The sequence below is a fragment of the Syzygium oleosum genome, unplaced genomic scaffold (genome assembly GCF_021117445.2).
Source record: "Syzygium oleosum isolate NSW1041296 unplaced genomic scaffold, Sole_v2.1 Sole_v2.18, whole genome shotgun sequence".
NCBI lineage: Eukaryota > Viridiplantae > Streptophyta > Magnoliopsida > Myrtales > Myrtaceae > Syzygium > Syzygium oleosum.
The window spans coordinates 1,679,855-1,692,971 of NW_026607502.1; the positions used below are offsets into that span (position 1 = coordinate 1,679,855).

Sequence of the window (13,117 nt, forward strand, 5' to 3'; positions counted from 1 at the left end):
CCAATCAGGGAAATTTATTCCATTGAATAAAGGAATAGACGAAGCATGCGAATGAAGAGAAACAGGTATAGATACTGCAAATATACAAGAATATACTCATACAATAATGCTTTGAGAATATCACATTATTATATTCAAATTAAACATTACATGTATATCATAGTTCTCTTTTGGGTGATCCTATAATATACAAACATACAATAAACCACAATGATGCTAATAACTTTTATTTGGTAATTATAAATACACTCCATTAAAATTTATTTGATATCTTTGGATATACAAACAAATTTAACAAGACATATTAATTACCAACTATTATGTTCATAAATTATAAGAAATTGATTAACCTTTGGGTTAATCCCTAAGTCCTTATAATAAATAAACTTCAATATACCCACGACACCAATAAAGATATGTAATATATCAATTCCAATCATAGCATCAATTAATCATGGATAATTGAAAGAAACATTATACAATTTCAAAAATTCAAGACATCATGGTTCGGCCACTTTGGTGACTGATAAACCACTCATAATTGAATTCGTGAAATTGTAAAACACAATAATTGTTTTATTTACAAACATTCACCAAATTGCATGTAAGGGCAAAATCATAAATTAATGCGTAAGGGCAAAATTGTAAAATCAGAATCGATAGGGGGCAGAACCGTAAATTCAGTAGCCAGTTGCAAAATGGTAAATAATTCGGTCAATGGTAAAACAGTAAATCAAACGGTCAAGGGCAGAACCGTAAAATCATGTGGAGAAGGGTAGAATCATAAGTAACCAGCGGAGAGGGCAAAAACATAATTAGCGGAGGGGAGAGAAGGCACGTGCACGGCACGCGCCCGTGTCTGCCCTGCGGGCGGGTGTAGTGCATGCGCCTACATCCGCAGTGCTGGCGTGTGCGTGACACGCGCCTCTCCTTCACTGCGCGCGTCAACGCGTGCACCCACGCGCCTGCAACAGCAACGCGCGTGTGGAGGCCACGCGCCTTCTTTATCACGCCCTTTCACTTTCTTGTTTTTTTTCGCCTCGTTTCCACTGAAACCATTTCAACAACAGGCAAATAACAAGAAAAGAGCAATATGAATCTTTATCCCATAAACCATAATCGAAATAACCATGAGATCCTAAACCACGCTCTGATACCAACTGTAAGTTAGAACGTAATCCTTTTATGCGGAAAATTTATGAAATCTAAGATCTTAGATCTTCATAATTTTCACAATAAGAGGGATGAAGACATACCTTTATCCATAACGTTTCCCTTGAAGATAATTGTTGCAGAAAATGGAAGAAACAAAGAAATCTAATTTCTCTCCCTTAACCCACTTTTCACTTAATGTATTTTATCGATGGAGGATAAAAAATACAGCGTTCTTTTTGTACGTTATCGTAGGTGGAGAGAGAACCAGACTCTTTTTATATATATCCCTTCAAGTGATGCCTTCCATCAAAGCATATCCCACTTCATAAGAATTGCACATCTTTGGAGGAATTTTAACTTATCAATAGAATTACACATTTTCATCTATTTTTCATAGGCAATACGTTTTAGCACTTAAATATTTATTAAACCATTAATTCATAACATCATGTTGGTCACATTATTCTTACATATTATACATATGTCAATCTAGTTCAAACTTTTGAATTTTATCAATTTAATTTTAAATCTTTGTATGAGATTTCAATGTAGTCATTTTGGCCAATCTTCACCTGAAAATCGTTGACGTGACGATCCAGTCATTGCCAGCTATCTTGCACGGTGCATCCCAATGTCAGTAATTTCCAATGGAAATTGGCCGGAAAATTTATATTGAAATTTCGCACAAAAATTCATCACAAAAGTTTAAGATTCCGTCGTACTCCCTGAAAAAAGTTTAGAATTGATTTTTCAATTTCTTCCGCAAAATCCGTCCGCGGGCGGACTTAAGTCAAAACGAATTGATTCTGATGTGGATGGTCGGGTAGCCGACTGAAGGAAACTTCGGCAGAAAGAGACCAAAAGTCGACGACAATCAAATGAAAACCCTGGTCCCTACGTTAGGGTCGCTGTCCTCACGAAGCTTAACGCTTAAGAGTTCCCCTCCTGGCCGTGTATCTTCCCATGGAAGCTAACGACGGACCATTCCTGTCCACACACAGTAAGTCGGCGGGGGCAGCGATCCAGTGCAACCGGTCTCATCTCTCGCTCCCTGCAACTGCTTACGTGGAACCAACCAGCACCCGCCTCGAGATCCTCCGTCCAGGCCGGGTGAATTTTACTTGCGCGGCTCCGATCTTCCGCCCATCTCCGGCCACCGATGCCGGCGTTGCAGCTCCAAGCTACGTCACAGCGTCTCCGCCGTGCCCCTGAAATCTCTCTCTCTCTCTCTCTCACTCCCCGGAGTTGTTGATGCGTCGAGCTCCGTGTCGACGGCGTGCAGCCAAGTCCGTCGAGTCGATGGCATCCTTGAGCTCTGTCGACGGCATGCAATCGAGTCCCTCTGAGATCTGGATTGAAACTCTGCATCTACTGTATCCCCCATCTCTCTCTCTGCGTGCGAAGGGAGAAGTAACAGAAATAACGGTAAAAAAACTGTTACTCGATCTTCTACAAGATCTTATGAAACGGGTTTCATGGTTGACTTTCTTCTGTTCTCTTTTGGTCAAAACACGGCTTTCTTCCGTAATCTCCTGCCTTTTCACCGAATATGTCGTAAAAGCTCATGCCAGTCGACAAAAAGAAAGGAGAGGGGGTCCCACGCTCCTGTTGAACAAAATGAAAACCTGATCGAGGGACGCGATTCAAGTCCGCCGTACGCTTGCATATACGTAATCCGAACCCAAACTTGCCGTGCAAGCTATTCTCTCCTTACGCATTGCATCTTCCCTATTAATAAATTATCGGGTTCCGACCTCCCCCTCGTAACATGCTAGTTTCTATAAGAACTGAGTTCTATAAATAGTTCAGTTTAGAAAGTTCAAACCCTCTTCTTTGCATGCAGTAATTTGTAGAGGTTTTGCTCAAACTTGACTTTGGAGCCTAAGGAGATAGATGAAATCTTGGTGTGGGATGTGCAAGAGAGCCAGAGAAGAACAGAAAAGAAATGGCTTGGCTAACAGAAGATGCAAGAGCCATAATCCCATCAACTTATAATCCTAGAGATGATGATGATGAGGATGATGACAGTAGTCTTCTTCCCACCGCAACATGCCCTTCATGTGGCCACAGCTTCCCATTATTTGATCAGGTATTTATCACTTACTTTTTTTCTGTTTGTTTTGGTTTTGTGTTGTATGTTTAGTTTCCTCTTGAGGGTTTTATTTATTTTTTTGTTATTATTAAGGATGTAAGAGATTAATGTGTAATTTATGAAATAATTGTGGTGTAGAGGGGGGTTGTGCATGATTTGGTGGGACTACCAGCGGGAGTGAAGTTTGATCCGACGGACCAAGAAATCTTGGAGCATTTGGAAGCGAAAATAATTGGGGATGTGAGGAAGATTCATTTTCTCATTGATCAATTCATTCCCACATTGGAAGGAGATGATGGTATTTGTTGTACACACCCAGAGAGACTTCCAGGTAATTCTGGAATAATTTTATGATAATTAATGTGTTAACCTAAATGTTATCAATCTTTTTGAAAAAAAAATGAAATTTTCCCTTTATAGAAAGAAATTTTTGCATTTTAGTTTTTCATTTTTTTTGGGGCCTTTTTGAATGTTTGGGCTGTATAGTGGGAGTAATTCCTCTGCCTAAGCTATAATTTAGAGGAAGAGATGCATATGTTTTTTATCCAAATTCTTTTTCATATGCAAGTCGAAGAGGTTTTATCAGTTAATAAGCCAGATATTTTTCAGATATAAATGCAAATGCGCACGATATTGGCACATAGTCATGGCACGCATAAAGGAAATCGCGCCGTTAATGCCATTTGATTCAAGAAAGTATAATCTTCTTCCGTATACCGATGTCTTAGATAATCAAATACCTGAATCGTCTGCAAAACATATACTACTTTTGGTTTAGAATTTGGCAGTTTAGGATCATGATTGCGTATTTCCATGAATACTCTGTATGATTAATGCTATCCATAATATACTGGAAAGAGAATTGTTTATGTAACTGTCCTTAATTCATTGCGAGAATAACAAATAATTACAAATTATTATGAGGTCCACTCCTTTAAGAATTTAAGAATTTGTGGCTCACAGCATGCTATTACTCTAATAGTGGCCCAAATACTGCTATGCTAGCAAAGCCCTACTGGAAAATATATCTCTATTGGCAGTTCGTATGATGATGTTTGAGCCTGTTCTGGGTTTAACTGGACATCTTTGGTCGGGGGATTTTACACTAATTGAAGAAGTAGCAACACTTTCAAAATCTTGTTGCATATATTGTGGTCTTTTATTGATTGGAACATCGATGTGTCTCCTCTCTTTTAATTGGAAATTTGTCAAATTATTATCCTATCTTCATGATAGGGACACTGCTTTTCATGTGTCATCAGTTTAGGTAAACCTTTCACAGAACATAAGTCTCTATAATTATATGGGTGCGATTTCTCTTTAATGAACTCTTTGAAGATTACCATGCATATTGCTCAATCCCAAATCACCTTTCTTGTTAGAAAGTCTTATCCCTCAACAAATTAGTTTAAAACAAAACATCAAATCGATCATCTTCGAGTCTATTATGCAGAAGTCTTGTAGATACAACTATTAAACTTCTGGTTTTGTGATCATAGGAGTGACTTCTGATCTATTATATTCTTTCCAGCCTGCGTAAGTTTAGTTTACAAGATTGTGGTAAATGCATGTCACGTATGAATTAGAATTTGTAATGTATATTGACCTTGCTCTCAAAATAGATAAACATACAAGATGATACACATTCACGACAATTTGTGTAAACCAAACTTGACATGTATACAAAAAAGTAACCCATTTTAACTTAGCCATGCATCAAGTAGGACTTTTGAAGGAGCTTTTCAAATTGATATCACGTGTCTCATAACTCCTATGAGATCTAAAGTTATGGCTCATCGCATCAACAATGTGAAATCTAATTCAAAGCTCATCTCTTGTGTTTGCCTATCTGCAATTGCGATTGCTTCAATTTGTTATGCAATTTAGAATAAAAGCTAGCTTAATTTAGTTAGAATGACCCAAAAAAGTGCGTTTGATTCGTATCAGTTGCATTGAGTAAGTAGTTTACGTTAAGAAAATACATATAACAAATTTATGGGGAACAACAATTCAAATTTCAGCTTTAGAATTTTCCCTTCTATATAATCAATTGCTCTTCAAATGTTCACATGCTCATGTTGATAGTAAGAGATATCATGCCATGCCACATACTGTAGACTCTACATCGAAATGTCGCATGACAAGTTCTGTTTGCATGCAAACTATAATGACGAGCTCAAAATTTAAGTTCTTCATATGTGGATGTAACAACAAAATCGAGACTGCAACTATCCATAGAAGGGTGAAACAATTTGCACTTTTTATGTGTTGAAACTGAATACGCAACCGATCGATGAGTTTAGAATCTTAAGTCTATAGAGAATGCGAATAGTAGGAAATATGATTACAACTCACCTCATCTTTATCAGTTAAATGAGCTAATCAAGTTTACGACACTCAGAGTTCCATTTTCTACAAATCTCATTTGAGTCTTCCATGCGCATTATGCAGGTGTAAGCAAAGATGGACAAATCCGCCACTTCTTCCACCGGCCTTCGAAGGCATATGCCACTGGGAATAGGAAACGGCGCAGAGTCCAGAAGAACGCTGATGAGTGTGAGACAAGGTGGCACAAGACGGGCAAGACAAGGTCGGTCCTCGCAGGCAGAGTCGTGAAAGGGTTCAAGAAGATACTTGTGCTCTACACCAATTATGGGAGGCAAAGGAAGCCTGAGAAGACCAACTGGGTGATGCACCAATACCACGTCGGTAAAAGCGAAGAGGAGAGAGATGGAGAGCTGGTCGTGTCCAAGGTGTTCTACCAAACGCAGCCTAGACAACCCAGTTCGACGACCCTCAAAGATCCAAAGGACACAACACCGAAGAGTGCTCAAAGCTTGAATCAGAATGTTCATGTACCTAGGAGCTCTATTAATGGGATTGAGTATTATAAAACTCCACCTTGTCGCGTGTCTTGCGACCAGCTAATTATCCCTAACTTCGCTGTTCATGGCGAGGCTGCTTCTTTGGTTCCGCTGACCGAAGATTCGAGCAAGGGAAAGCTTGTAAGATATTCATAGATGAATTTGGGTGATAGTTTTTGTTATGTGGCAGCAAAATCTCGAGCATTATTAGTTGAGTGTTATTGTATAGCTTTACAATGAGTGATTAGGTGTTTGATTGAGAATAATGAGGAGAGGATAAAAGAGAGGAATGATGGGACGGGTTCTCTCAAATCTTGTCTCGCGCAACTTTGGGATCTTCATTTCATTTGATTTGCCTATGAGAATTTTATCTCAAGGGGAGTCCCCACTAGCCTATTGAGATCAGCTATAAACCGAGTAAGGTATGTGATAATACCTCACTTTCTATACAATTAGAGAATTTAGATACATGGACTTGATTACATTAGTTGTACAACTAATGTTTTTTTGGTACCTTAACTCGATTGATTTATTATCTTGGTGTCCATGTGATCTTTTGTTCAATTATGAACCCTAGAGGTCTTGTCCACTAAGTGATCATGCCAGTTCTTGTGTGTTCATTGTGGTCCTAATGTTTAGTCTAACCACTTCACTAAAATAGGAAAAAGCACAATCAAGGAAACAAAGGAATGAAAGCACACATATCGAATATGGTGATAACAACTAGTAAGAATGCTAGTAAGTACAATACATAAAGTAACCCGATACAATGTTGAGCAAAGAATATTACATGAACTTGTTACATAGCCCCGAGACAAAATCCCCTTGTGAGCTATGCAGATATACTAAACATGCAATTAATTCTAAAGCTAAGTAATAAAAATTCCCAATCTAAATGATAGACACAGACATTACATCATGATGAGATGGGATAAACAAAAATAACTCTAAACATTAAGTCTACTACTAAATGAGATACCAATTTTCGTCCCTTATTTATTTATTTTTTATTATATATGTAACAAGAGTGATTTAAATGAAACTTCAAATTACTACAAGAGAAATGCAGCCCCCGGACTACAATGATGAATAAATATGAAATTATATGCAATCAATCAATGCCCATTTTCTTTTATCCTTTTTTCAAAAAAAATCTTTCTCTTATTTTTATATTGTAAACAAGGCCAATTGAACATGAATATGACTACATGGAAAAATTAATATCTATAAAAAATTATTTTTCAGTATTTCATTATTTAAAAAAAATTATTTTCTTTATTATCAATAGGAAATGATATAAGTTAAAATCAAAGTTATCCTAAAGTCCACTAAATGCATCGTAGACATTAAACTATGATTTAAACAAAAATGAAACTAGTTGAAGTTAATAAAAAAAAACCATTCCTAGATTGTACATCAACCGTTCAATGAAATGTTACAACCAAAACAGTAGTTTACCGAACCTGGTGCATCCATACATAAAAAATGACGGGAAAATTCCAAATTAGTACCTAAAGTGGGGTCATTTTCTCAAAAAAAAGGTCCAAAGTGGACATAGTGTCAAATAAGGGTCTGAAGTACACAATCAGTCTCAAATAGGGGCCCAAAGTGCTCAATTAGTCTCAAGTAAGGGCCTGAGTTCGCTGGCCGGTCAAATGCTTACCGGCTGGCGAGCACGTCACTGTTCTGATTGCCGGAATGAGAGCAATTTCGTCTTTTACTTTTTAATTTTTTTTATTTCTTTTTCCTTTTACTGTTTTTTTCTTTCCCTTTTCTCTTTTTTTCCTCTTTTCCCTCCGTCGGCCATAGCCGGGGCCAGCAGAGGTTGCCGGCCTCAGGCGAAGGCTGCCCTCGCCGGCATTGGACGAGAGCAAGGGTTGCTCTCGCCGGATCTGGCGAGGGTCGCCCTCGCCCGCCCAGCCCAGGCGAGGGCAGCCCTCGCCTAGCGCTGGCGAGGGCGGCCCTGGGTTTCCCTCGCAGACGTTGGGTAGCCTTCGCCTGAGGTCGGCAACCTCCGCCGGCCCCGGCTATGGCCAGCGGAGGGAAAAGAGGAAAGAAAAAAGAAAAGGGAAAGAAAAAAACAGTAAAAAGAAAAAAGAAACCAAAAAAATTAAAAAGTAAAAGACGAAATTGCCCTTATTCTAGCGATCAGAACAGCAACGTGCTCGTCGGCCGGCGAACCCAGGCCTTTACTTGAGACTAATTGGGCACTTCGGGCCTCTATTTAAGACTGATTGGGCACTTCAGGCCCTTATTTGACACTATATCCATTTTGAACCCTTTTTTGAGAAAATGGCCTCACTTTGGGTACTGATTTGGAATTTTCCCAAAAATGACTAAACCTAGCTCATGTTGTCAACCATAACTCACGGATTTATCATAAAAAAGCACAGAAATCTGCTGTGAGAAGCGGAATTCCTAGAACGCACTCCAACTGTTCGACGAAATGCAACGACCAAGAGTGTTCCAACCCATTTATACTCACTGTTTCTCTGTACAGCATCCACATGGCATATACTCCTCTCATGCACTCTTATCATCTACAACATATACAGCAGGTATACACAGCTTGTATACACATATCACAAACTTGTGTCAGTCCATTCATTCACAGCTCAGGTCCATAACTCGCTCATCGAACTCGCACAGCACAAAGGTGATGTACAACAGCCAACATACTCACTTATTTGTAGCATGTACGACAATTGTTTGCACATAATGCACATATGGCTTGCATACACAACCCATTCGATCCACCCATAGAGCTTGTATACATCCATAGCATCTTAAACTAGCATGGTGAACCCTTAGAATTCACTGACAACGTCTAGCTACCCAGCATGCCATTTGCAAGTGAAACAAGTTCAGGCTAGGGAATTCTTCATACCATGTTGATTGTTTTTCATTATTCTCATTAAATTCATGTAAAAACTGAAATAGAACCCTAACCTTGATTCCTAGTTGATGAATCTCGTGGTCGTTGTCTGAGAAAATCAAAATTTTGCCCTCCAAATGGTGATGGAAATTGGTTCTTTTGAACTGGAAAGGGGAACCTGCAGAAAAGAGAACTGACCATGAAGGTTTTTGTTAGCCTGTAAAACCCGACTCCTGGACCTCTCTTGCCCATTCCCTTGAAATCTACTTCAACTAGATGTATCCTAGTTTGATCCCTGAGTCACGGTTTGCCACAATTTTTGCCTAATATATTTCAAGAACTCTCACTTTCCCTCACTAATGATCGACTACCTTAAAATGAGCTTTTTGGGTTCATGGGCTTAGGCACTCTTCACGCCCTCACCCATGCAAATATAAGATTAAGGGACACTATCAAGTCTTTATTAAACTATAACATACAACAATATGTTTGGTTCAAAATTTCCTAGTTTTCCTCAAAGACTCTCTCTTTCCCCAGCCCACGGCTAGCCATTCAACAATTCCGAATTTTTTTGAGACTTCACCCCTGCCAACGAGATGACGTCACTTTCAAGGGGATTTTGACTGCTCTCTCAACATCCGCTTGGGACGAATCACCTACGGTTCGAAATCTCTTTGAGGCATTTTAACTCCCCAGTTGAAAGTTTGTGCTAGTTTTGGCTCGAAGGTTGTGAAATTTTCATTTTTCCTCAACATGTCACTCTGGAATTCTCTGGGTTGAAGTTGGTTTTTCTGTCTGTTTTGTGCACGAATTGATGGCTTATGGGAGAGCTCGATAAGCATGTCATTTGAACGAATATAAACCGGGATATGTGAGGTTTCTCCAGGTCCTCTCCTTCTCTCCGGAGCACACCATTTTGACTGGATGAGAGCCTCTCCAGTCCCTGCTGCAGCAGCTGCCCATGCTATTGCTTTATCCTTAATGTGTGCCCAGCTTCCTTATCCTCTCGCGCCCTTATCCTTTCAATTCAGACAAAGTTTTTGGTCAATTGTCGACCTCATATATTGCATTTCATGGCCCTTGTTGAATTATGGAGGTTTCTTAGCCATATTTTGCAAAATGGCACTTCAAATCTTGCCAATGTAAGTTCCAACACCTCCTTTTTGCTCTAATTTGACCCTTGACTCATTTTCTGGTCTTTGAGGTTGGGAATGATAACCATTCTGTTTCTCTATTTATGTTCCAGAAATAGGTTTGGAACAGAAATCCGTTTGATAACGCAATTCTATTTTCTATTTCTGGAACAAATTTTTGTTCCAGAAATAGATTTGAAACATAAATCAGAAATTAAAATATTTTGCTTTTCTATTTTTAGAACAGAAATGAGAAATTAAAATTCTTCTTATCGCTCGTCCTCGTTACTAGTTGGTTGCCCACCCGCCACCCATCGCCACCCACTTGTCGGCCGCCGCCGGTTGCGGCCACCCGCCACCGCCGCCCACCTCCCACCGCCGCCCACCGTGGGCCGCCGTCCATCGGCCACCGTCTCCTGCTGTCGGCCGGCCTCCTCTTGCCGTCGCCCGCCTCCCACCGTCGGCCACCATCTACCACTGCCGGCCACCCTCCTCCCGCCGCCTGCCACCGTCTCCCATCGTTGGCCTCCCTCTTCCCGTCGTCACTCGCCTTCGGCTGCCGCCACCTCCCACCGCCGATCGCTGCCCGCCGTCCACCGGCCACCGCTCACGCCTCCGGCCGCCCTCCTCCTGTCGCCGCCCGCCTCCCGTCTCTGCTTGCCGTCCACCGGCCACCGTCTCCCACCACTGGCTGCCCTCCTCCCATTACCGGCCTCCCTCCTCTCGCTGCTGTTGGCCTTCGGCCGCTGCCCACCTCCCATCACCGGCCGCCGTGGGCCGCCACCCACCGTCCACTGGCCACCATCTCCCGCCGCCGATCATCCTCCTCCCACAGCGGCCGTCCTCCCGTCGCCAACCGCCTCTAGCCGCCATCCTCCACATTGGCCTCATCGCTGTCCACCGCCGCCTCCCCCCTCCATCCGCTGCCCGTCATCCACTTTCCAGCCACCCGAGAGGGAGAAATTTTGTACCGTTATCAAACAAATTTCTTTTTCTGAAACAGAAATTTTGTGTCGTTATCAAACGTGTTTTTTTGCTCAGAAACTCCTCTAGGAACAGAACTAGAAAAATCAACTTCTTGTCAGAAATCTGTTATCATTCGCAGCCTGATTCTCCATTTGGGCTGAAATTTTGGTCGATTGTTGACCAAAATAATTCATTAGTTAGATGCCCCATCTGACCACCTTGCTAGTTTTTAGGTGAGTTTTGCAAACTGGTCCCTCAACTTTTGCTTAATTGCATTCGGCCCCTCTCATTTGTTTGGATTTCAATTGCAGCCACTACTTCCTTTCGATCCAACCCAATTTTGACCTTTGTTTGGTCTGATTTCATGGCAAATGTAAGGTCAATTCTACGGGACAGGATTTAGTGGTGCGAAGTGGCGCTAGGGGTTCCTTCGAGATTTTAGGGTTTTGAGAGTCTTGTCATTCCAAATCTTCTGATGTCGAGTCCGAGGTATTAAGAATTACCTTGTCTCTAACCACGAGATGCAATGAAATGAATGCAAAATCGTGCGGGATGGGTGCTTTTGGTTAGGGTTCGAATTACACCATTGTCAGTATTTTTTTATAAAATTCATTATCACTAAATTTTTTACCATGATGCTCCTAGTTTCAAAATGCAGAGAACTAAAATAAGAATGAAAGATGGTGAAAAAACAATCAATTTTTGGTTACAAGTTGAATTCTAGCTTTGTGGATGAATGTGGTCCCTAGTTTTTTTTTAAAAAAAAAAAAGGCAATAACCATCTATCCACCAAAATTTAGGTGTCAACAACTTTGTAAAACATTGTAGTTAAAAAAATCCAAATTTACGATTTTTTATTCTTAGTCATTACAGATTGTCGTCAGTCTTTATAAACTATCATTATTTATACATATCGAGTTCTAGTATTAGGTGTCCCAATTATAAAACACCAAACCAGTCTCAAATGCTGTGGTGATTTTAGCAATTCACCTCAAACCCGTTTCACTAATCTAAACCAAAAACTCGTTCACCAGACATTAGCGTGATCGGATCCCCGGTTATGTACCTGCCCCCTTCCATCCCTAGGGACGTCCTTGACCATTGACCAAGAAGCTTCACAAACCCCCTATTTTGCAGTCAAATGGGCAATCACCCAGCGGCTAAGTTTTGGCTTAGAAGAGAAAAAAATGAACTTTGGATCCTAGTAGGGAAATTATTGTCAATCTTTAGAACAGTCTGTTTCAGTACATTATATTCTTATTAAACTTCAAGTTGAAATAGAATCAAGAGATTCCAACTTTGATTTATGATAGTCCATTCATTCACTTGCGGATTTCCCTTTTTATCATAGAAATGATCCATTCATGCACTTATGGGTTTCTCCTTATGCATTTCAGATATAAATTACAACGCCTGTCATTCTCCAACTGTTTAAACTTTCAATAGATAGTGTTCTGCACTAAATTTTGAGTATAACCCAACACGTGTCATCTTATTGGAAAAACGACATGCTCCTTTTGTCGTTCGAAATATGTAGGAGAGCAACGCGTGATGATAATATCTCCTCGTGCATTCGGCAATTCTTAAATAGAAAAGCTTGTCGCTCAATATCATTCTATTCACGACGTTTTGTATAAATGCTTACCCGAACGGTGTGTCGTCATTTCGTGGAATCTGTCCTGCGCTCGCACCGATGACAGGTGGACCCCATTGAAGAAACTTTGGACAAGGAGACAAAGCTGGCGAGAATGAAGAAAACCCTAATTCTTACGTTGCAAGTCGTTGCCCTCGCCAAGCTTGATGCGTAAGCCTTCTCTCCTGGTGAGCCTTCCTCCAGAAGCTGCTGACCGACTTTCATGTGTCCACACGCAGTAAGTCGGCGGATCCAAGGTCTACGTGATTCAGACAGCCGGTCTCATTTTCTCCTCATTTCTCGCCCTCTGCAACTGCTTGCTTGGAAGCGACGAGCGCATAACCTCGCAATTCTTTGTGCATTTTCTTCCGCTATAAAGAAGAAGACGCGTTGCATACG

General features: G+C 40.7%; 1 protein-coding gene across 1 annotated transcript; it reads left to right on the forward strand.

Moving 5' to 3' along the window:
- The first annotated feature begins 2,933 nt into the window (after window positions 1-2,933).
- LOC115686598 (NAC domain-containing protein 73-like) lies at window positions 2,934-6,393 on the forward strand. The gene is made up of 3 exons (XM_030611950.2): window positions 2,934-3,244; window positions 3,386-3,578; window positions 5,699-6,393. The coding sequence occupies exons 1-3, from the start codon at window positions 3,101-3,103 to the stop codon at window positions 6,265-6,267; spliced, it is 906 nt and encodes a 301-aa protein (XP_030467810.2). The 5' UTR covers window positions 2,934-3,100; the 3' UTR covers window positions 6,268-6,393.
- The last annotated feature ends 6,724 nt before the right edge of the window (window positions 6,394-13,117 follow it).

Coding starts and splice junctions, on each gene's coding strand:
- LOC115686598 (XM_030611950.2), top strand. CDS start 3,101: ATGGCTTGGCTAACAGAAGATGCAAGAGCCATAATCCCATCAACTTAT. Junction 3,245..3,385: donor GCTTCCCATTATTTGATCAG/GTATTTATCACT, acceptor ATTGTGGTGTAG/AGGGGGGTTGTGCATGATTT. Junction 3,579..5,698: donor ACACCCAGAGAGACTTCCAG/GTAATTCTGGAA, acceptor CGCATTATGCAG/GTGTAAGCAAAGATGGACAA.